Consider the following 26,394-nt stretch of genomic DNA (forward strand, 5'->3'; position numbering starts at 1 on the left):
AGAATGGCATTGAAACATGTATAATATCATATAAGAAATGAATCGTCAGTCCAGGTTCAATGCAGGATACAGGATGCTTTGGGCTGGTGCACTGGGATGACCCAGAGGGATGGTACGGGGAGGGAGGAGGGAGGGGGGTTCAGGATGGGGAACGCGTGTACACCTGTGGCAGATTCATGCTGATGTATGGCAGAACCAATACAATATTGTAAAGTAATTAGCCTACAATTAAAATAAATTTAAATTAAGAAAAAAAGAAAGATTGAAGGTACACAGGAAAACATTAATACCTTGGATTTTCTACTTTTATCTATCATATACAATGAGCAGAGGGCTGAGAGTCAGAGAGCATTAATGAGAATTAATTCACATTTTCCTTGGTGTGCTAAAGAACATTTTGTTATAAAAGAGGTTAAAGGAATGACAGGAAGCATGTTTATGCATGACTAAATGGTAAAATATTCCCAGATTCATGACTTGCATGGAATAAGAATTTAATAAATATTGGTTCTCATGATAGGAACACCTTTGCATGACTCTAATCCCAAAGTAAATGTGTCAGAGAAAAGTGAGAAGTTATTTTTTACTGTTTTCATGAGAAAAACTAAAGAATTTTCCAAACACTAAATTACATGAAGAATTATCTCAAATTAAACCTGAAGATAGATTGAAATGATCACTGTAGTGGAAACATTTTTGAAAAACAGATATTACACATAAATTAATTTACATTTACTTATTAAACAAAGTATTATTCCTAGTACTAAAAGCCTAATATTCTATTGTTCTACTGCATTTGGGAATGCAGGTGTACCACAAGCACAATTAAAGGCTCAGCTTCTCTGCTCAGGGGAGATAAAAGGAAGTATCTGTATTAGTTTCTTCTTGCTGCTATAACAAACTACTTTGATCTCAGTGACTTAAACAACACAACTAATTCTCTTAAGAATTTGCAAAGTTGGAAGTTTGAAATGAATTTTACGGAGCAACATCAATGTGTTGAAAGGGCTGTTTATCCCAGAGGCCATGTGGAAAAATCCTTTGCATTGTCTTTCCTTCTCCAACTTCTCCAAAGGTTACATATTTTTTTTTTTTTTTCACTTAAGCCATCCTGCATTACTCTTATTAAAAACGTGTGCAGTATACTCAGGATATATCTAGATAACTTAGGATAATCTTCCCACCTCAAGATCCTTAACTTAAGGACATCTGCAAAGTCCCTTTTGCCATAAAATATCACATTCATGGGTTCTAGGGATTAGCAAGTAGATATATTTGGGAGGCATTAGTCAGTTAACCATAATCATAGTGTGTGATAGATGTCTACCTACAGTCTTGGAAAGTATAAATAATGAAAATCAATCAGCCATGATTAAATATAAAGATTATAATAAAAAGACTAATGCAGGGATCTCTGAAAGTCAAGAATATAGGTCGCCAGTGAACCCGATCTCTCGAAAATTGTTCAAAATATGCTCACTGTAATGTAAGCATTCTGAAAGGCAGTATTCCTCAATGTTGAATTAAAGTAATTGAAGTTTACAAAGAGACTTTAAACACCTTGAAATGAAGTCTGCCTTTGATTAAGAATGTACCCAGGAAGCCATATCTATATTTATCTCCATTAATTAAGTAGGCAATAAAATGAAAGCACCTTCAATTCAGTCAAATATAACTCTAATTCCTGTGAAAACCTGGAAATTAAATTTAAGCTAAATGGTATTATAGATAAGTCTAGGTATTGAACCAGCCAGTTGGAGGAAGTAGGGAGAAAGATGCTTACCTTAAATAATAAATCCTTCTTCCCATAACGAAGTTCCTTCAGCTGGGATTGAACTTTTTTTGACTGTAAGAACAAAAACATGAATTAGAGACTTAATTTCATTTACATTTTCAAATGTCAAGATTAAAATTCCTTTAACTGCACAAGAATGAACTTTGCAGCCAAACAAACAAAAAAAAAAAAAGAGTTCAATTAGTCTAGAAGTGAAAGAGAAAAGCTTAATTTCTGCTTTGGGAGTCAGACATCCAGCTATTCTAGGCAGGAAGAAAAAACCGAAAACTGTTCAAAAAACTGTACTGTTTAAAAGGTAATATTTAAAGAAAGTGGCTTATTGTTCTTCTCTTCAACCCTCCCCTGCAAAATTCACATACACAGAATGAATCACCTAAGCATACCCACTGAAAGATGAACTCCCAATATGCTACTGGAGATCAATGGAGAAATAACTCCAGAAAGAATGAAGAGACGGACCCAAAGAAAAAACAACACTGAGATGTTGATGTGACTGGTGGTGGAAGTAAAAAGTCTGATGCTCTAAGAACAGTATTACATAGAAACCTGGAATGTTAGGTCCATGAATCAAGGTAAATTGGAATTGGTCAAACAGGAGATGGCAAGAGTGAACACCAACATTTTCGGAATCAGTGAACTAAAATGGAGAGGAACAGGAGAATTTAAATCAGGTGACCATTATATCTATTACTGTGGGCAAGAATCCCTTATAAGAAATGGAGTAACTTTCATAGTCAACAAGAGAGTCCAAAATTCAGTTCTTGGATGCAGTCTCAAAAATGACAGAAATCTCTGTTGGTTTCCAAGGTAAACCATTCAATAATACAGTAAGACAAGTCTATGCCCCAATCAGTAATGCTGAAGAAGCTGAAGTCGAACAGTTCTATAAGGACTTACAAGACCTTCTAGAACTAATACGCAAAAAAGATCTCCTTTTCATTATAGGGGACTGGAATGCAAAAGTAGGAAGTCAAGAGATACCTGCAGTAACAGGCAAACTTGGCCTGAAGTACAAAATGAAGCAGGGCAAAGGCAAACAGTTTTGCCAAGAAAACATACTGGTCATAGCAAACACCTTCTTCCAAAAACACAAGAGAAGACTCTACGCATGGACATCACCAGATGGTCAATACTGAAATCAGATTGATTATATTCTTTGCAGTCAAAGATGGAAGCACTATACAGTCAGCAAAAACAAGACCAGGAGCTGACTGTGGTTCAGATCATAAACTCTCTACTGCCAAATTCAGACTTAAATTGAAGAAAGTAGGGAAAACCACTAGACCATTCAGGTATGACCTAAATAAAATCTCTTACAATTATACAGTGAAACTGAGAAATAGATTCAAGGGTTTAGATCTGATAGACAGAGTACCTGAAGAACTATGGACGGAGGTGGAGACATTGTACAGGAGGCAGAGATCAAGACCATCCCCAAGAAAAAGAAATGCAAAAAGGCAAAATGGTTGTCTGAGGAGGCCTTACAAATAGTTGAGAAAAGAAGAGAAGCTAAAGGCAAAGGACAAAAGGAAAGATATACCTATTTGAATGCAGAGTTCCAAAGGACAGATAAGAAAGCCTTCCTCAGGGATCAGTGCAAAGAAATAGAGGAAAACAATAGAAGGGGAAAGACTAGAGATCTCTTCATGAAAATTAGAGATACCAAGGGAACACTTCATGCAAAGATGGGCAAAATAAGCGACAGAAATGGTAGGGACCTAACAGAAGCAGAAGATATTAAGAAGAGGTGGTAAGAATACACAGAAGAACTATACAAAAAAGGTCTTCATAACCCAGGTAACCATGATGGTATGATCACCCACATAGTGCCAGACATCCTGGAATGTGAAGAAATGAACCTTAGGAAGCATCACTATGAAAAAAGCTAGTGAAGGTGATGGAATTTCAGTTGAACTATTTCAAATTCTAAAAGATGCTGCTGTAAAAGTGCTACACTCAATAATACCTGCAAATTTGGAAAACTCAGCAGTGGCCACAGGACTGGAAAACATCAGTTTTCATTCCAATCACAAAGAAAAGCAATGCGAAAGATTGTTCAAACTACCACACAATTGCACTCATCTCACACACTATCAAAGCAATGCTCAAAATTCTCCAAGCCAGGCTTCAACATAAGATGATCCATAAAATTCCAGATGTTTAAACTGGATTTGGAAAAGGCAGAGGAACCAGAGATCAAACTGCCAATATCGTTGGATCATCAAGAAAGCAAGAAAATTCCAGAAAAATATCTACTTCTGCTCTATTGACTACACCAAAGCCTTTGACTGTGTGGATTACAACAAACTGTGGAAAAGTCTTCAAGAGATGGGAATACCAGACCACCTGACCTCCTGAGAAATCTGTGTGAAGGTCAAGAAGTAACAGTTGGAACTGGACATGAAACAGTGAACTGGTTCCAATTGGGAAGGAGTATGTCAAGGCTATATATTGTCACTCTGCTTATTTAACTTATATGCAGAGTACATCATGCAAAATGCCAGGCTGGATGAAGCACAAGCTGGAATCAAGATTGCTGGGAGAAATATTAATAACCTCAAATATGCAGATGACACCACCCTTATGGCAGAAAGTGAAGAAGAAGTAAAGAGCCTCTTGATGAAAGTGAAAGAGGAGAGTGAAAAAGTTGGCTTAAAACTCAACATTCAGAAAACTAAGATCATAGCATCTGGCTCCATCACTTCATGGCAAATAGATGGGGAAACAATGGAAAAAAGTGAAACACTTCATTTTGGGGGCTCCAAAATCACTGCAGATGGTGACTGCAGCCATGAAATTAAAAGACACTTGCTCCTTGGAGGAAAAGCTATAAACAAACTAGACAGTATGTTAAAAAGCAGAGACATTACTTTGCCGATTAAGGTGCATCTAGTCAAAGCTAATGTTTTTCAGTAGTCATGTATGGATGTGAGAGTTGGACTGTAAAGAAAGCTTAGTGCTGAAGAATTGATGTTTTTCAACTGTGGTATTGGAGAAGACTCTTGAGATTCCCCTGGACTGCAAGGAGATCAAGCCAGTCAGTCCTAAAGGAAATCAGTCCTGAATATTCATTGGAAGGACTGATAATGAGGCTGAAGCTCCAATACTTCGGCCACCTGATGGGAAGCACTGACTCACTGGAAAAGACCCAGATGCTGGGAAAGATTTAAGGTAGGAAGAAAAGGGGATGACAGAGGATGAGATGGCTGGATGTTATCACTGACTCAAGGGACATGAGTTTAAGCAAGCTCTGGGAGTTGGTGATGGATAGGGAAGCCTGGCATGCTGCAATCCATGGGGTCACAAAGAGTCAGACACGACTGAGAGACTGAACTGAACTGAGGCATATCTATACATATACCTGCAGATATGTATTGCTCAGTTTTACTGCTTATTTTTATTTTATAAATTGTTAAAGATTAAATAAACATGAGTTTCAGTTGACAGTCAAGTTTATATTTAGGTTATATATTGAATATAAAGGGGAGGTAGCAGGCAAATGTTTCAGGAGGTGAGGGAAGTTGCTAGAATGCTAAGAAGTTAAGGTGAACAGTGTTTGTTAAGATAATAAACAGTGTTTATTAGAATAATGCTTTTTATGAGGACTATCACAAACAAAAAAGTGTTTGTAAGAAAGACATATCTCCCAGCAGATATGTTTGTCTACTGTTTGGAAGACATTCTGGTGAGCTACAGATGGCTGATTAAGCACTCTTATTTTTCCAGAGCAGACCCAATTTCAAACATTCTAACATTAGGACCTCAATCATTTGTCTTTCTACATCTAAGACTATAGGTTCTGATTCTTCAGCAGGATTAAAAAGAATATATGCAAATAGATTGTCACAGTTACATGAAGTGATATTTGAAAAATAGGTTAGTGGGAATGCAAAATGCTATAGTCATTTTGGGAAACGGGTTGATAGTTTCTTATAAAATAGGCAGAAATTCTTTGTAGGTATTCATGCAAGAGAAATGATAATATATACATAAATGCTTATAGTATCTTTATCCATAAGAGTCAAAAGCTGGAAATAACCCATATGTCCCTTAAGTGGTAAATAGTAAACAAATTATCATAGATCCATGAAATGGAATGCTAAAAAAGAGTGAGCCATGTTTTAAATAAAGTCTGAAATATATAACAATATGGGTGGATTTCTAACGTCTTATACTATGAAGTCACAAGAAAAAGCTTTATTTTGTATAACACCATATATATGATATCCTAGAAAAGACAAGAGACTAGGGATGTAAATCAGGTTACTAGTTGACATGGGCTGGGGGGAGGGGTTGATGGTAGAGATTATAAAATATCAAGTGGGAGGTTTAGTTGTTTTTTTGTTTAGTCACTAAGTCTTGTCTGACTTTTTTATGACCCCATGGACTGTAGCCCACTGGGCTCCTCTGTCCAAGGGATTTCCCAGGCAAGAATACTGGCTGCTGCTGCTGCTAAGTCACTTCAGTCATGTCTGACTCTGTGCCACCCCACAGACAGCAGCCTGCCAGGCTCCTCTGTCCTTGGGATTCTCCAGGCAAGAATACTGGAGTGGGTTGCCATTTCCTTCTCCAGGGGATCTTCCCGACTCAGGGACTGAACTCATTGTATTGCAGGCAGGTTCTCTATCACTGAGCTATGAAGGAAGCCCCTAACTTCCAAAAGAAAAAAAACAAAAGCAAAAATAAACAAATGGGACCTAATTAAACTTAAGTTTTGCACAGCAAAAGAAACCATCCATGAAATTATAAGACACGAAACGATGTTTAACATTGCTAATTATCAAGAACATGCAAATCAAAACCATAATCAGATATCACCTCACATCTGTCAGAATGGCTATCATCAAAAAGTCTACAAATAACAAATGTTGTTAAGGATGTGGAGAAGAAAGAACCCAAGTAGATGTTGCTGGTGCTTTAAGTTGGTGTGACCACTACAGAAAACAATATGGGAGTTACTCATATGACTAAGAACTCTAATTCAAAAAGATACATCTTCCTAAATGTTTATAGAAGCATTGCTTCAATAGCCAAGATATGGAAGCAACCTAAGTGTCCATCAAAGATGAATGGATAAAAAGGATGTTGGTATAAATATATACAATGAAAGTCAGACAGGGAAAGACAAATAGTCTATGTTACCTCTTGTATGTGGGACCAAAAAAACCTAAAACAAATAAATCTAAAAAAGAAAAAACGGACTCACAGGTATAGAGGACAGACTAGTGGTTACCAACAGGGAAGGGGTGATGGGGAGGGGCAAGGCAGGTATATAGGATTAAGATATACATGCTATCATGTATAAAATAAATTAATTATCAAGGATATATTGTATAGCACAAGCAAATATAGCCATTATTAAATAAAATATAAAACACTGAATGCCTATGTTATACACCTGAAACTAATAAAAATCAATTATACCTCAATAAAATAAGAGAATAGGATAAATCAAGTACACATTCAGTTTAGATGAAGGATTTAATACAGTCTTGATTTTTTGACTATTTTTTTCTACTTAGCTTTCAAAATTCTGCAATGAAATGGTTGTCAAATTTTAATGTACACAAGAATTACCTGAAGGGTTTCTTAAACCACAGATTAAGTCAGTGAAACTACTCTATATGATACTGTAAGGGTAGATATATGTCATATATTTGTCAAAATCTATAGAATGTACACCGCCAAGAACGAACCCTAAACTAAACTAGGGACTATGGATGATAATCATGAATCAGTGTAGTTTCATTGATTATAAAAGATTTACCATTCTGGTGGAGGATGTTGATAATGGTGGAGGTTATGTGTGGGGGCAGGAGTATATGCGAACTCTGAACTTTCTGCTCTTTTCTGCCTAAAACGTCTCTAAAAAATAAAGCCTATTTAAAAACCAAAAAATAAAAGTAGCTGGCCATAGTACCTAGTAAATTACATGATCCTCATGGAATTACTATATCCTAGTAAACAGTGCTGATATGAAAATCATTTTTAATAAGTAAATCCCACTTATATATTTGAAATATTGTACTTTTCTAAGCGTTCACTGAATGCTTATAAGTCTTTCAGTTATCAAACTGCAACTGTTATTCGGTTTACTTTTATATTCAGAATGTTTCCAACCATGCAAAGTATTTTAGTTGGCAAAATGGGGGACTGTGTTATGATGGTGTTATAATTACTAACTCATCATCTAATGGTGGGAGCATCATTAGTTAGAGTAGAATCTTGAAAATGTTGTAAATGGCACACCCTTGAAAGGTTTAAATATTAGAAACAATTTTTCACAGACATTCCTTTCAGGAGCCAACTGCATTGATCTGTTGAATTAAGAAAATGAAACCTCTAGGAATTCATAAATAAGAATGCAGAAATAATATGTCCTCTAAGAAGCTAAGATGAAGAAAATATATGAGTCTTTCTTGAACTAAGGGGCTAAAAACTATAGGTAGACCTAGGTCATCATTGTTGTTTTTTCATTCCTCCGTTTGTTTCTAAACACCACATACCCCTTCTCCTAGGGCCACCTCTTTTTCATGTACATGGATGTTGTGTGAACTCTGGGAACATGTAAGTTATCACAGAATATAGCTTCAATTCAGATGGTCCTTATTCAAAACAGCTCCACTTACTTACCCTCTTAAGGGTAATATTCAGAAACTGCACACTAGATATGCCATATGCCTAGAAATTTAGCAAATATAAACAATATGAGAGTCTATTGATATCCAAATAGAAAAATACAATGGAGAAAATAAAATACATAGGCTTATATCTATATGCCATTCAGTTTGATTTTTTTCATTTATGGGGCATCAACCTTTCAATTTCAATGTATTTAACAGCTCTATTCATTTCATATATAATATTATTATAAAGACATTATAAGTGGATAATCATATTGCATGCTAGACTCTCAATAGTGACTTATACATGTCCACCAAGGAGTATTCTCACCTTCTTTAATTAAAAAACTCCAGATTCTGCATAAGCACATGGACACCAACCTAATGGCTTTTTCCAGGTTCCTACAAGTTAGCTAGGCTTGTGACCTAGTTCTGGCAAATAGGATACAAGGACATATGTGCTGTTACTTTCTAGATAGACTCCTAAAGAGCAATGCTTGTGAGTCACAAGGTAATATTTCCTGTTCCTTCTGCTAGAAGGTGATAATATCAGGGCATAGCTTTTGGAATAAGAGGTAGCTCCATATTTAGGAGACAGTAGAAGCTGTTCACCATCTCTGTGCCTTGCTTCTAATCTGCTACGGGGAAAGGGATAAACTTGTGTTAGACTGTTTTTGTTCTACCTAAACCTGTCTCCTCCCCCCTTCCTTTCACAAGTATCTGGTTTTCACTGAAGACTAACATGCCTGGGCCTTATCATTCACAGGCTTTTCCATTATTTATTTATTTTTTTTCACAATGAGTCTTTTTGTATGCTCCTTTGAGGCTCCACTTAAGTGCAACCTCCTCTCCTTGAAGTATCACTTACTATGGCACTATTTCTGCTCTCTCTTTACTGTCACTAAGGATTACTGACTGTGAGCTATATTTCTACAACATTACAGATTCATTTGGAAGATCAGGAAAAGAAAAAATAGATTTTAATTAAACCTGGATTAAACAGAATGACGTTTTCACCCACTTAGGGGGCAATATTGTATGAGACAATCTTTTTGTCCATCAAATAGAACCAGTTAATTTATTTGTTTCTTCCATTTTATGTTCAGTCCTAGAATCCTCATTTTGCCACTCTAGTCTCCAACAGGTATAGACATCACATTGTTGATGTTGTTGTTTAGTCCTAACTCATGTCCAACTCTTTGTGACCCCATGGACTGTAGGCTGCCAGGTTCCTCGGTCCATGCCATTCCCCAGGCAAGAACAATGGAGTGGGTTGTCATTCCCTTCTCCAGGGGCTCTTTTAGATCCAGGGATTGAACCCGCCTCTCATGCACTGGCAGGAGGATTCTTTATCACCACATAGAGGGTACCAAAAATGAAAACTTCATGGACTTCCAGGTGTTTGCTAGTAAGGAACTCTTAATAATCCAGGGAAGGAATGCAGAATATCATTTAGGAAAGCAACACTTAAGTGGCTTAACATTTTTTCTATTTGGTGATGAAATGTTAAAACATCCAAAATACCTAAAAGTTTAAAATGTGTTTTTATTTTCTTATTCCAATGTTTGCAGTTATGTTTTAAGGGAACAGAGTCACCAGATGTCTGGGTTAAAAAAAAAATATCTGGCACTAATACTGTATCTATTCACTTGAAGCTTTAAGAAAGGAAAACATACTCACCTCTTCTGCATGCAGGCCACATAGCTTGTTTCCAAACAACAGTTTGTGTTTCAAGCTTTTATTCTAAGGAAAGAAACATAGTTTTATTGCTAAGAAGTTACAAAATATTAACAATTTCTTTAAATTATGTCAGCAGCGCTTCTGTTTTGTTCACAGATAAGTCTTTCATGATATGAGATATAGCTGATTTGCGTAAATTGAGTAGAATCTGTACTATAAAAGATTGGTTTTTTATTCAACAAAAATTGATGGATTTGATGTATTGGCATTAACACCGTCATTAGAAAATATCAACTTTCTTTGGTTGTACATTTAAATCTGTTTATTGTATTTATGTATGCTGTTTTCTAAAATAATTTTAGTTTCAAATTTGTAACTGCTACTAGTTTCTGAAAGCACTCTCTAAACAGCAAGCATTTATTTCTACCATCGTCTGGATGCGTGTCACCTTGGAATCTAGTTTAATACAGTCACGGATGCACTAGGATCTGAATTTCCTTTAAACACTATGGTTTTAGAGTCTTCATGTTTCTGACACCTGTGCATTGCACTCAAAGTGCATTTTGATGCTCAGAAGCCATTTCTTCTTCCAGGCCTCATAAGAGTACTCTATCTGCTGGACTTGACCTAGATTCATAGACAAGGCTTGTTACTTTAGAAATGGAGGCACAGTGTTAGCCATCTGAATCTAAACCCTCACAGTGTGTCAATTACATCTCCCTCGTGACACTCAGGCTGCTTTTCTTTGTCCCGTAACTGAGTATCTATTCTTCTTTTAGACAGGAAGGATAAAAGAGAGCAGAAACTCGGTAAAAACTTACAGGATTTAGACCTTATACTGTCTCTACAGTAGCAAACAATGTAATGGCAAGGATATCTCATACATAACTACTCTGAAGAGAGTCAATTTGATGAGCATCGCAAGCAAATTGAACTAAATGTATGCAGTGTGAATGAGTAACTCAATGAACGAATACATCAAATTTAAGACTTCTTCACACACAATTCCCACCTGATTATGAACATCATTTCCTATTTTATTTTCCTGTCATGCAGAGAGTGGTTATAGCTCCCTCAGTTGGAAAGAACCCTTTGTCTAACTTTTCCTCTTCAGGTACAAGTTGAAACTCTAAAAAATGTATTTAGAATTTAAATACCATGATTTTTTTTATACAAATGAGGAATTATCTTGATTCATTTAGTAATAGACTCTTTTTTTTGCAAATATCTGTACTCTTCATACAGCAAAACACAAGATGAAGATTTTTAAAGTCTTCAGTGTATAGTATTCCTGTATCTAAAAGCTCATAAACTACAGTAAAGAGACACATACTTATATTTTAACTCCACAGTATTGCTCAGTTTGTAGGTTAAAAATTACCCTTGTTTTCCTACTGTGCATGTCTATTTATGATATTTTTGACACAGGGGATCTTAAATTTTTTTTATTAAATTGTGTATTTTTCTTTTTTGATGTCTCTCAGTTTTTAAATATAAGGTATATATCTTCAGTATCTCTAGAGATTTGTTGTTCACTTAGATTTTCATCATTCTAAGGCTAGAGGTCTTTAGTGGAAACACTGGTAAAATTCAATGTTAATTTTCTGGTTCAATAATTATAGTATCACTGTAGGTTGTTATATTAGAGGTTTGGGGGAAAGGTACATGAGAACATTCTATATTAATTTGCTACTCAATGTTTATAATGTCTTTTTGGATCTGCTTTAGCAGATTTTAGATTTTTAACCTGCTTTAGCACAAGCAACAAGTAGGACTGCATCAAACTAAATAACTTCTGTACAGCAAAAGAAACTACCAAAAAGTAAAAATAAAACCTATGAAATGGCAAAAAAAAAGGTGCTAATAGTATATCTGATAAGGAGTTAATATTCAAAATATGTAAAGAACTCGTACAATGCAACAGCAAACAACCAAATAACCTAATTTGAAAAACTGGACAAAGAACATAAATAGACACTTCTCCAAGAAGATATACAAAAGGCCAACAGGTATATGAGATTATCCTCAACATCACTAGTCATTAGGGAAAAGCAGATTGAAACAATAAAGTATTGTTTCATGCTTGTTGGAATGGCCATCATCAAAAGACAAAAGATAACAAATGCTGGCACAAATGCGAAGAAAAGGGAACCTTTGCACTGCTGGTGAGACTGTAAACTGCTACAGCCACTATGAAAAACAGTACAGAGGATCTTCAAAAAATTAAAACAGAACTACCATATGATCCAACAATTCTACTTCCACCAAAGAAAAAACTAGCTTGGAAAAGTATCGGTACCCCCATGTTAATAGCAGAATTATTTAGAATTCTGGACCTGTAAACAACCTAAGTGCCCACTGGTGGATGAACAGACAGAGAAGCCGTGGTATATGTGTGAGTGTATGTGTATATATGTGTGTGTGTGTGTGTGTGTGATTAAAAAGAAGAAATGCTTGTCATTTGTGAAACCGCGGGCAAAAAATCTGAAATGAGGTAAGTCAGATAGAGAAACTAAAGACCAACCAACCAAACTTGCAGAAAAGGAGATCGAACTCATGGTTACCAGAAGTGGAGGGGAGAAGGAGGAGGAATTAGAGAAAGATGGTCAAGAGGCAGAAATCTGAAATTATAAGTAAATATTATATATACTAGGAATGTAAAGTGCAGCGTGATACCTGCAGCTAACTCTGATGGATGACATACAGAAAAAATGTTAAGAGAGAAAATCCAAAGAGGTCTGATCACAAGGAAAATGTTTTCCCTTTGATCTTTCTTTTCTTTTTACTATATGAGAAGATGGATGCTTGCTGAACCTACTGTGATAATCATTTCACAATATACATAAGTAAACCAGCATGATGTACTCCTTGAACTTATACAGTGATACCTGTCAATTAATTTTCAACAAAACTGGGAACAATTACTTCAAAATAAAAAGTTAAAACATCTAAAAAATAGGAATATTAAATAAATAAATGAAATTGAGAAAGCTGAGTGAAGGACATCTAAAGCCTTATGTGTTAATGTCCACACATGAGTAAATTTATTAGAAAGGATAATAAAGCTAATAACATATTTCTACTTTAAATTTTACCATACTATTTAAAATTTTCATCTTCACTTAAAGATTTTACCCCCTTTTTTCTTTTTCCTTTTTTTCTTCCTTCCTTTTGATTTTTCTTTCATTTGTTCATTTCTATGAACATTTCTTTCAATGTTCAATTCTAAAGTGATACAGCAGTGAATATTTCTTTTCAAACATGTGTGATAGACTTGGACAATGCAACTATATTAGCACAAGGAAGACTGTCCCACATGGATATCCTGTGGCCATCCCCCAAATGAGCAATGATTATGCTGCGTATCCACAGTCTGCTCTGGCAGTTGATAATTCTGGGCAACCATGCAAATAATATGGTTCCACTAAGATAAATATCATTTCCAGAGCTTAAGAACTAGGCTACTTCACTATTTTGAAATAAATCCAGAACTGAGGATAACCAATTATAATCACCCATAATGGGGCCAATTGGGGGATGAAAGTAAGACTCGCAAGACCCGTACTGAGATTTTTCTCAAATGACATATTTTTCAAAAACACAGATGGTGCAGAGCACTGAAGAGGAAACACTGACTCCCAGAAAACTCGCTGACTTAACCTTTTCATTCAGTGCTGGTGATCACCCCTCTTTAATCTCTGAAAGAATTAAGACTTGCTATTTCTATTAGTCATGTGCAGATGTGAGAGTTGAACCATAAAGAATGCTGAGCACCAAAGAATTGGTGCTTTTGAATTGTGGTGCTGGAGAAGAATCCCAAGAGTCCCTTGGTCAGCAAGGAAATCAAACTAGTCAATCCCAAAGGAAATCAATCCTAAATATTCACTGGAAGGACTGATGCTGATGCTGCAATACTTTGGCCACCTGATGTGAAGAGCCGACTCATTGGAAGAAACCCTGATGCTGGGAAAGATGGAAGGCAAAAAGAGAAGGGGGCAGCAGCACTGACTCAATGGACATGAGTTTGAGCAATCTCTGGTAGACAGTGGAAGACAGAGGAGCCTGGCATGCTGCCGTCCATGGGATCTCAAAGAGGTGGACATGAATGAGTAACCGAACAACAACAAATCATTCAGGCATTAAGAACATACTCTTTACAATTTTGTAATCAGACATGTAGCATTTTATCTACCCTCTAAATGATGGATCTCATCCCTATCAAAATGGATGATGCTTTCAGAAGGCCTAAAATAGCAACTTAACATGTAATTATGCCCCAAATGCTAGGGTCCAACTATGAATATGATTTGCTGGGATGTAAGACTATGCTATTAGTATAGTATAGTATAAGAAAAAGTAGATTAAAAGAATCATAAAAGGTTTAGGTGTCTGTTTTCCCTGCCTATCAAGCTTATACTATCCTTTTTCTAATAACTACATCCTGATTTTTCTTGTGAGAAACATTTTTCCATGCTAATTCTATGTGGCTGTGTGATACTAACTTTACCCACTCTATCAAGGGAAAGGATGAGATTCAAACTCAGCCAATCAGAGGCTTGATCCACATTTGGTAAAGTAACATAAAAGTTGCTGATGAGACTCAAATATTAAATTTTATGTTCAAGGATTACTCAGGAAAATATACTGAGGGTCATCACTACATCACAACTCATCTGAGACTGAATATAACATAGAAAAAAGAACACATGAGTATGGAGAGAGATATACTGAATTCTGGTGATGTTGATGGCCCCTCTATTTCCCTTCACACTTATCTAAAGTTAGTATATATAATCCTGGGTTCTTCAGCTATATGCTTATAGCTCCAGCTTCTCTGTTCACTTAATGTTGTACTTAAATCCTTTTGTCCACCCTATCTACATAACTATAATTTTGTCAGTATCTTAGGATTCAGAGTGGTAGCCTCCCCCACACCAAATCCAAACATCCAAGCTTATATCTAATATTCATGCTTGGATCAGGATGTGGGCACAGAACATATCCATCTATTTTGGCTTCACTAAATGAAATACAGACTGCACTTACTACCTACTAAAGGAAAGTCTCCCAATTGGACACTGCACAAATTTGAGGTGGCTTAAAACAAATGCCTCAACAACCTTCTTGGGAACCTAGTTTCTTGAAAAACTACCTAAAATGTCACTTAATATCTCCTCTTATCTATATGATAAAACTCAAACTCAAATCTGATAATAACAAAATATAATAGGTAGATCTGTTAATCTAGTTTTGAATTTTGCCTCAAACATAAAGCATCACATTTTCACGGCAGCTTGCATGGTAGCTTGGGCTTCCCTGGTGGTTCTAGTGGTAAAGGACCCACCTGCCAAAGCAGGAGACATGAGAGACCTTGGTTTGATCCCTGAATCAAGAAGATCTCCTGGAGGAGGGTATGGCAACCTACTTCAGTATTCTTGCTTGGAGAATCCCATGGACAGAGGAGCCAGTGTGGGGGGTGGTGGGGGTAGGGAGAGGGGTGCTATAATCTATACGGTTGCAAACAGTCGGATATGACTGAAGCAACTAAGCATACACACATGTGCTAGGTCAAATCCAACATGCAGTCAACATACATAAATCTAGCCCATCTCTATTCATTTTGCTATATGGAAATGTAAAAATTCTAAAATTACTATGCATTTCCATTTTACATAGTAGTTTCAAATGAAATTTGAATTTTTGTTTGCAAAGAACAGAAACCAATAATGGTTCAATCAAGCAAAGCATGAATTTATTTCATGTAGGATAGAAAAAACTTGGGGAATGAGGCTCAGAAAATAGGCAGGAACTAAGTAGGAGGAGGGTTCTATAATTACAAGACAGGAATAGAATTATTTTGACAATTGAAAAAGAGGCTATAAATCAGCATACTTAATTACATGGTAGGTTGATGAGGTCTCAATGAATTTTCATGGTGAAAGTCAAAATCTGGGAACACTTAGGTTTGTCAAACATAATAAATTATGTAAATATGCTTATCACATTATTTTCTGGATTTAAATAAAATATACCACTGCTGCCAGGCAGCTGAAAACATGTGTTAATGTCTTCAATGTGCAATTAAGTATAAACCAAAAGTAAAAACACCTGCAGTGGTATTCAAAATAAAACCAGAGAGTGCTGTGTCTCACGGCAGGTAGCATCTCCTTTTTAGAAGTTTCTAAAACTGCACAAACCACTATATAAGAATGCTTGTGAGCCACGTTTCAATTGAAATGTTTTTTAAATGCCTGAAAAAAATGGACATGTTCTTTCAAATAGAGTTGGAACTCAAAACATTATATCCCATATAAAGAAAAGCAACAGTTTCTGAGTAATGTGTGACAAATACTTTGCTTCTAAAGTATCTGCAGATGTTATAATATTTTACAAATTCCCAAAGAGTCTCTTATTGAGCACATCTCAGGAGAAGGATGGGTTACTGTACTGGTATAAACCATGAACATGTATTTCACCAATTTGTGGAATGCACAATTTTTTCACTTTTTAATGTTTCTGAAATCAGGATGTGGTCTACAATATTTGGCACTTTTATTATTTTTGGTTCCCTCCACCCCAAGAATGCTGTTAAATCACAATCCACTCTACAATTGATGACTTTTTAAAATTTAAAGATGATTTTTGTTTTAAAATAAGGAGTGAAGAGATCAATAAAGAAGAGAAAATGTCCTCCCATTTAATAAAGCTCAGCTGCATAGGAACTGCATAAAATAAGAAACATATAAGATCTATTTATTCTAAGCACACAAAAGGAAAAAAGTAGAATCTCAAAATGGATGAAAATAAAATTGTCTATAAAATAGTTTCAAATCTATAATGGAGAAAAACGCCAAAGGGAGTCAGCCATTTCTATATAATATAAATGCAGAGCTCAGACAGCTGAAGCACATTTGGTCAAAAAAAAGACTTAGACATTCTCTTTACAATTACACTAAAACATAATGCAAGAAGCAAGAAAGATATTTGAAAACCTAACACCACTATTTTTTCAAGTAATTCCCTTGTTTAAATATAATGCTATGACTTAATCTGTATGCAAACTAATTGCTACTTTAATTAAGATTTACAATTTTACATAGTGATTTAGAATAGTAGACATGAATGGCAGAATCATCCTGTAAACACGTAAAACCACTCTCAGCCAAGTGATGGTAGGGACCCCAGATAAGCTTCATCCTCGCCAACCTGAACTCTAAATTGGTTAAAGGCATAACAAAAGTTGTATAAGTGCTCAAAGATTTCGTCGACAAGGTTATCTCCGGAACAGGATGGCATACTGACCTTGGCTCTAATTCATTAGAAAATGCATGAGTGCTTCATGAGAATTTTATTCTTAGCTTAGCACCATACTAGCTTTAATATTCAGTGTCACTAGACACTCAATGTCGACATATGTGAAATAATGAAGAATATCTAGGTCATCTCTCAGATTTCTTGCAGCTTCAGGACAATTAAGAATGGATATGAGTTGGTGGCGTTTTCTGATGACAAGTAAAAAGATAGTTTTAATATATTTCAATTTACTGAGTATATTAATTAGATATTCTCTGAACTGGTTGGCCTCATACCAACAAGATCACTTTGCCAACAGCATGAATATAATATGGCACAGTGACTGAGTTAGGACAGAACAACTCAGTTCTGTCTACAAACAACTGTATTTAAATCTCACTTTTTTATATGCTCTGTGGGTTTGATGCCTCTGTTTTTCCTCTCATAAAACTAGATAACTGTTATAACCAAAGGAGTGTTTGTATTAAGTGAGATGGCATAAACAAAACATTTATAACAGTGACTGTCACATAATAAGCACTCAGTAAATATTAGCTCTTATTATTTCAATGTCTTGCAAAAAATAAAAACTACTCTTCTTGAAGATTATGACAACACTCTAAGAAGGTTTAGAGTTTTGAAGTCACAATTTTTATATATAAATGCTGTTATTTTAGAAGGTGACATACATTTCTAGCTCTTGAGTCTTCTAATTACTCCTAAAGATAAAAGTTTATTGTGGAAAAACACTGCTCTCAATAGTATTTCTCTATATGTCTTATTTGGTCTTCTTTAAAATAGACAACTCTCTTGGAAACAGAACCTGCTTCTGCTGTCATTAAACCCACCTTCCTTTATCAGACAATCTCATTCTAATGGGTTAAAAAGTGTTGCCAAATGACATGCCATTCATTCCAGAAATAAGTTCATGAAATAAAGCATGAATACTCTTATCAACATTCATAGAAACTTTTTATGTACCAGGAATGGAGGTAAAACAACCCCTCTCTTCAAGAAGGTCACATCCATGGAGGAATCTGACAACAGTAGCAAGCCTCCAGGGGGGCACCTACTCAGGGAATGACACTGAGCTGCTTTTAGATGTGCAAAAGTAAAGTCTCTCAGTTGTGCCCCACTCTTTGCGACTCCATGGTCTGTCGCTACCAGGCTTCTCAGGCAACAAGCCATGGAGTTTTTCAGGCAAGAGTACTGGAGTGGGTTGCCATTTCCTTCTCCAGGGGATCTTCCTGACCCAGGGATCGAACCTGGATCTCCCACATTGCAGGCACGTCTGAGCCACAGGGAAGCCCTAGATGGGCAAAAGATTCAGTCAAATAATAAGAAATGGCAGGAGAGAGAGAAGAGTATGTGTACTAGACCCTAGGATTCTCTAAAGAATTGAAAGAGAAGATGGGAGAGGGGCTTTAGGGTTAGTCAAACAGGGCCCTGTAAGCCACTGAAGCCATGACAGTGGATGTTTAGCATGAAAGTCACATGATCAGCATTCTAACATGTATACTATCATGTAAGAATTGAATCGCCAGTCTATGTCTGACGCAGGGTGCAGCATGCTTGGGGCTGGTGCATGGGGATGACCCAGAGAGATGTTGTGGGGAGGGAGGTGGGAGGGGGCTTCATGTTTGGGAACGCATGTAAGAATTAAAGATTTTAAAATTTAAAAAATAAAAAACTAAGGAATGCATAACACTGTAAACCAGAAAAAAAAAAAAAAGAAAGTCACATGATCAGATTTACTCTTTAGGAAAATAAAGCAGGAAGAATTCTGGATTTCAAATTCATTAAGATATCTGACATCTATTTCTGCTTTATTGACTATGCCAAAGCCTTTAACTGGGTGGATCACAATAAACTGTGGAAAATTCTGAGAGAGATGGGAATACCAGACCACCTGACCTGCCTCTTGAGAAATCTGTATGCAAGTGAGGAAGCAACAGTTAGAACTGGACATGGAACAACAGACTGGTTCCAAATAAGAAAAGGAGTACGTCAAGGCTGTATATTGTCACCCTGCTTATTTAACTTCTATGCAGAGTACATCATGAGAAACGCTGGGCTGGAAGAAGCACAAGCTGGAATCAAGATTGCTGGGAGAAATATCAATAACCTCAGATATGCAAATGACAGCACCCTTATGGCAGAAAGTGAAAAGGAACTAAGCAGTCTCTTGATGAAAGTGAAAGTGGAGAGTGAAAAAGTTGGCTTAAAGCTCAACAGTCAGAAAATGAAGATCATGGAATCTGATCCCATCACTTCATGGGAAATAGATGGGGAAACAGTGGAAACAGTGTCAGACTTTATTTTGGGGGGTTCCAAAATCACTGCAGATGGTGACTGCAGCCGTGAAATTAAAAGACACTTACTCCTTGGAAGAAAAGTTATGACCAACCTAGATAGCATATTCAAAAGCAGAGGCATTACTTTACCAACAAAGGTCCGTCTAGTCAAGGCTATGGTTTTTCCAGTGGTCATGTATGGATGTGAGAGTTGGACTGTGAAGAAGGCTGAGCACCGAAGAATTGATGCTTTTGAACTGTGGTGTTGGAAAAGACTCTTGAGAGTCCCTTGGACTGCAAGGAGATCCAACCAGTCCATTCTGAAGGAGATCAGCCCTGGGATTTCTTTGGAGGGAATGATGCTGAAGCTGAGACTCCAGTACTTTGGACACCTCATGCGAAGAGTTGACTCATTTGAAAAGACTCTGATGCTGGGAGGGATTGGTGGTGGGAAGAGAAGGGGACGACAGAGGATGAGATGGCTGGATGGCATCACTGACTCTATGGATGTGAGTCTGAGTGAACTCCAGGGATTGGTGACGGACAGGGAGGCCTGGCGTGCTGCGATTCATGGGGTCGCAGAGTTGGACATGACTGAGCAACTGAACTGAAGATATCTAACAGTTGTCCCCATCGTTTTAGGCAATATCTTGTTGGGGGAATTAAACTCATACAACTCAGAAACAATTAAAAAAAAACTCATTAAAAATGACTGAGGAACTGAACAGACATTTTCCCAAGAAGACATATAAATGGCCAACAGGTACATGAAGTGCTCAACATCAGTAGTTATTAGGGAAATGTAAAGCAAACTACAATGAGGTATTTCACCCCTGTTAAAACGGCTGTTATCAAAAAGACAAGAGATAGCAAGTGTTTTTGAGGATGTAGAGAAAAGAGAATTCTATTGCACTAAGGGTGGGAATGTAAATTAGCACAGCCATTATGGAAAACAGTATGAAGTTTCCTCAAGACCATTAAAAATAGAGTTACCTTATGATCCAGCAACAACACTTCTGGGATATATCCAAAGGAAATTAAAGCAGGATATAGAAAAGATACCTGCACTTCCACGTTTACTGCAGCATTATTTACAATAACCAAGATATACAAACAACCTAAGTGTCCACCAATGAATGAATGGGTAAATAATATATCCTAATGGTTATATAGTGATTTACACATACACACATACATACACTTTGGAATGTTATCCATTGATGAGAATGAAGGAAATCTTGTCTTTTGCAACAATACAGATGGACCTTGAAAGCATTATGACAAGTGAGATAAGTCAGATGGAGTAAGATAAATACTGCATAATATCTCCTACGTGAGATCTAAAGAAAACTGAATTTGTAAGAAAAGAGAGTTGAATAGTGACTATTGGGAACTAAACAGTTGGAAAATGGAGAGACTGGTCAAAAAGTAAAAACTTCTAGTCAGAAGATGAATAAGTTCTGGGGATCTAGTGTACAATAGTGTGATTTTATATATAATGATACTGTATCATATACAGTTGCTAAAAGAGTAGGTCTGAAATATTCTCAAAAAAGAAATGGTAATTAGGTGAGCTGAAGGAGGTGTTAGCTAAGCTATGGTAGTAATTATATTACAATATATAAATGTATCAAGTCAACATGCTATACACCTTAAACTTAAGGCAGTATTAGATTATAATTATACTCAATAAAACTGGGGCAGGGTGGGGGCATCCCCTGAGTATTGAGAGTGTATGTTTAAACTAGGATTTGTTGAACGCTTATTTTGCAACTGGTATTGTACAAAATTACTTAACATATGTCATTTCTTTGCAGCAACCCTACAGGCAAAAAATTCTAAATCATCTCCATTTTAGAAATGACAACCCTGAGGCTGAATGATGTTATTTAGCCTACCCATATTCAGCAGCTACTAAGTGGTAGAGCTGGGATTTGTCCAGGTCTAATCTCTGCCAGAACCCATTGTCTTCATCATGTTGTATAGTTTTTCCTCATTCTCTGCTTGGGGGTAAACAAGCAAATAATGAAGACAAGCCCTGGATTTCTACTGAATAATGTGTGGGCAATAACCAGAATGTACATAAACACAGAATCGGTCTTTGAGCTTTCAGTTCTAGACACATACACTTTTCATTCAGTCGCTCAGTCGTGTCCGACTCTTTGCGACCCCATGAACTGCAGCACGCCAGGTCTCCCTGTCCATCACCAACTCCCAGAGTTCTCTCAAACTCATGTCCATCGAGTCGGTGATGCCATCCAGCCATCTCATCCTCTGTCGTCCCCTTCTCCTCCTGCCCCCAATCCCTCCCAGCATCAGAGTCTTTTCCAATGAGTCAACTCTTCGCATGAGGTGGCCAAAGTACTAGAGTTTCAGCTTTAGCATCAGTCCTTCCAATGAACACCCAGGACTGATTTCCTTACACTTTTACCAGCCAATAAAACCCCTCTAGGCAATAAAATAAATTATGGTTTATAAAATAACTTTGCCCCTAGAGCAGTCACAAGGCAATGTAAATTTGTTGTGAAATCACTAGAAAACATCAGCTAATTCACTTGAAATTAGCCCTGAGAATATGCTCTTCCTGATTTGCCCACTGAAGTGTTGAACACCTGCCATCTTCTCTCCACAATTCTATTGAGAATTCCCAGCCCAATAAAGCCAGCTCATCTTGGGAACCCATCTGAGCAACTTAGAGCAACTAAGACGAAATCTCCCTTTTTCTTTGACTTTGTGAGAGAACTGAATTCTCATCTTGGAGTTTTACCAAAATGAATTTGACCATTTCCTCAGGCACAGGATGCAAAAAAAAAAAAAAAAAAGTGTTAGAATATATTTTCCACATTCAAATACAAGCGGTACAACTGCATAAAACACAGCACCGCTGTGCCACAGTTCCCACCTCATCCCATCAGGCCAGCCCTCACCTTCTGGCTCTCCTCGCCTCCACAAAGGCCACACTGAAACGTGGGCACCCCATCCATCCTACACACCCAGGGCCGCATAGGGGGCAAACTTGCGTGCTCAGAACCGAGTTGGTGGGTCCTCCCCAAGTTCACCTACAGAAACCATGTTACAGCTTTTACTTCCTCTAGACAGTCCGGTTCGGCCTTGCCAGTGCTCCGCCAGGGCCTTGGGCCTACCTGGGCGGGGCCGACCGGAGGGCCTCACTAAACCACTGAATGGGGAGTAGCGGTAGGCAGTGTGCACAAAGGTGAGGCCCCCCCCGCTTCCTTCCTCACGGCTCCACGTGCCTCACTCCCGAAGCTGTGAGCTCCGTGGAAGACAAAGACAGAGGAGGGCCTGTCTTCGGTCAATGGTATATGAATAGCTGTGTTCCCCTGCTAGAACGAACCACCAAGCAAGCTTTGACACTGCCTGCACCCCCTTGCCCACCCTTATTCACAGCCACCAATACATCCTGTTCATGCAAAAGAAAGTAAAACAAAAGACTTTTTTTCCTTTGTCAGATTAAACAAAACAAAACAAAACAAAAATTACACTAAATTCTTTCTGTTAATTTTATTTACTATCTTTCATAGCACTAGGGATTTTATGTAGTTTGGAATTTGGTGTGCAGGTTCACTTTGTGATGGAGGTCTTATTTGTTCATACTTTAATTTCTTTTATTTCTGCTCATCAGTATTTGCCTAGTGGTTGTCTGGCTGGGTCTACCTGCTCTTCAGTTTCTTTCATATTTGCAGTACTAAAAGAGAGTAGGCTCTGAACACGTGATCTTGCGGCTTAGATCAAACATGCGAAGCGTGTTCACAGGACAGTTCCAGAGGGACAGTCATGCAAAAGCTCCCCTACTTATGATTAGCAACAGTACCTAGAGTGCCTGTAAAGGAGCATTCTGCTCTTGGAGGTTGCATCTGTGTTCAGAGTGCACTCTGAATGCTGTGGACAAGGAAGTTGCTCTCACAATGACCCTGAAGGATTTTACGGCAAATTTACCTCTCTCCACCTCAAATTTCACTGTTAAAGTCAGAACCTTGGTTCTGGTTTGACTCATTTAATCATTCATTTATTTCTTCTTTAAATATTAAATAACTGCTCCTCTAACCCATGTATGGTGGGTACAAAGGCATTATTATATATACCAATTTTCTATATCATATGTCATTAGGGAATTTCAAATTAAAACATCAGTGAGATACCACTGACTATTATAATGGCAACAATTCAAAACACTGACAACACCACATGTTGTCAAGAGTTGTAACAGTAGAAACTCTCACTCACTGTTGCTGAGAATATAAAATGACACAATGACTCTGGAAGACAGTTTACAGTTTCTTATAAAACTATATATATATATTCTCTACATATGATCCCAGCAATTTCATTCCTTGATGTTTATGCAAAGGAGTTAAAACTTAGATTCACATAAAACCTTCACAAGGATGCTCATGCTTTACAATGAGCTTTATTCATCATTTCCAAAACTTGAAAGCCACCAAGATGTCTTTCAGTAGGTGAATGAATGAAATGTGGTACATCCAGACAATAAAATATTATTCAGCACTGAAAAGAAACGAGCTATCAAACCATGAAAAGCAAACTTAAATGAACATTACTAAATATAAGGAGTCAACCTGAAAAGTACACATTCTATAGCAGTCCAACCATATGACATTATGAAGAGGTAAAATTATGGAGACAGTGAAAGATCACCATTTGCTAAGGGTCTGAGAGAGAGAGAGGGATGAAGAGGCAGTGAAATTATTATTATTATGGGAGTGAAATTATTATGTATGAAATTGTAGGAATGGATTATATAATTACACATTTGTCAAGACTCATAGAATATACAACACCACGAGTAAACCCTAATGTAAGCTTTGAACTTTGGGTGGCAATGGTGTGCCAAAGTGGGTTCATTGATTACAACAAATGAACCACTCTTGTACGGGATGCTAATAGTAGAGGAAGTGTCAGGTATATGGAGATATAGGGTATATATGAGTATCTACTTTTTGCTCAATTCTGTGAAACTGAAACTACTCTAAAATATAAAATTTATTAAAATAAATCTGTTCAACTTTATTAAAAACAAAACAATATCTGGTTTCATAATCTACAAAGCAATAGGCTGAAATAATCAGTATATTCACCACTTAAAACAAAGTATATTGGATCTTCCATATGAAATACATATTCTTTGAGGAGTATAAGCATGATTGTTTAAGTAGTTGGATATTACTAAAATTTTATTAAAACTTTATAAATATTAAGTTTGCTTTATTATAAAGTGGCCTTATACCCCAGACATCTCTTTGAAAGTTCAAGTAGCAGATTAATCAATAAGAACTTAAGATCATGTGTTAAACTGTAAATATCCTTTTTGTCACTTATTAAAATTGAATAAGCACACGAAATAATGGGCTGGTTCAAAATTGGGAAAGGAGTTTCTCAGGATATATATTGTCACTCTGCTTATTTAACTTATATGCAGAATACATTAGGTGAAATGCGGGGCTAGATGAATCACAAGCTGGAATCAAAGACTGCTGAGAGGAATATCAGTAACCTCAAATATGCAGATAACACCACCCTAATGGCAGAAAGCGAAGAGGAACTACAGAGCTTCTTGATGAAGGTGAAAGAGGAGAGTGAAACGTGTGTGTGCTTAGTCATTCGGTCGTGTCCAACTCTTTGCAACTCCATAGACTGTAGCCAATCAGGCTCCTCTGTCCATGGGGAATCTCCAGGCAAGAATACTGGAGAGGGTCACCATGCTCTCCTCCAGGGGATGTTCCCAACCCAGGGATCTAAACCAGGTCTCAGGCATTGCAGGTGGATTCTTTATAAGCTGAGCTAACTTATATGCCAAGTACATCATACAAAATGCTGGGCTCGATGAAGCACAAGCTGGAATCAAGATTGATGGGACAAATATCTATAACCTCAGATATGCAGATGACACCACCCTTATGGCAGAAAGTGAAGAGGAACTAAAGAGCCTCTTGATGAAGGTGAAAAAGGAGAGTGTAAAAGCTGTCTTAAAACTCAACATCCAACAACTAAGATCATGCCATCCAGTCCCATCATTTCAAAGCAAATAATTGGGGAAACAATAGAAATGGTGACACTTATTTGCTTGGGCTCCCAAATCACTGCAGATGGTGACTGCAGCCATGAAATTAAAAGACGCTTGCTCCTTGGAAAGAAAGCTATGACAAACCCAGACATGCCCACTGAGTCAATGATGCCATCCAACCATCTCATCCTCTGTTGCCCCCTGCTCTTTCTGCCCTCAGTTTTCCCAACATCAGAATCTTTTCCCTTTGAGCCAACTCCAGGAGATAGTGAAGGGCAGGGAAACCTGGCATGCTGTAGTCCATGGGTTGCAAAGAGACACAAATGAGTGACTGAACAACAGCCAAGCATACAAAAGAAATAAAAAATAGTTTTGCAAACTGAGTATTTTTACAAATGTCCAATTTTAAGCAAGCAACATTTTACAATCAATTGTATCTGTCTTGCTGTATCTCACCATTCGTTGAAACCAGGGTAGGCAAGACGTGAGTAGGGAAGCTGGAAGAACATGTGAGGAGCTATAGTGCTATGGACATTCATTATTAGCATCAGCAAGGCATACAGACTTTACTCTTTAAGGGCTGACGCAGCAGCAACAATGACTGTGAAACTCAATGCAACTCGACTTGCCTCACCTACAAGAACTCTTCAGGTGGTGCTTATATAG

General features: G+C 37.1%; 1 protein-coding gene across 2 annotated transcripts in view; it reads right to left on the bottom strand.

Moving 5' to 3' along the window:
* LUZP2 (leucine zipper protein 2) overlaps positions 1 to 26,394 on the bottom strand; it is a 535,694-nt gene that overhangs the window by 122,867 nt on the left and 386,433 nt on the right. For both annotated transcript variants that reach the window (XM_013975878.2, XM_018043589.1), the window contains exons 6-7: positions 10,099 to 10,161; positions 1,784 to 1,846 (exon numbers count right to left, since the gene is read on the bottom strand). In XM_013975878.2, coding sequence (XP_013831332.2) covers positions 1,784 to 1,846; positions 10,099 to 10,161 — 126 coding nt within the window. The remainder of the gene's footprint in view (positions 1 to 1,783; positions 1,847 to 10,098; positions 10,162 to 26,394) is intronic.

This window comes from Capra hircus, chromosome 29 (assembly GCF_001704415.2).
Source record: "Capra hircus breed San Clemente chromosome 29, ASM170441v1, whole genome shotgun sequence".
Classification (NCBI taxonomy): Eukaryota; Metazoa; Chordata; class Mammalia; order Artiodactyla; family Bovidae; genus Capra; species Capra hircus.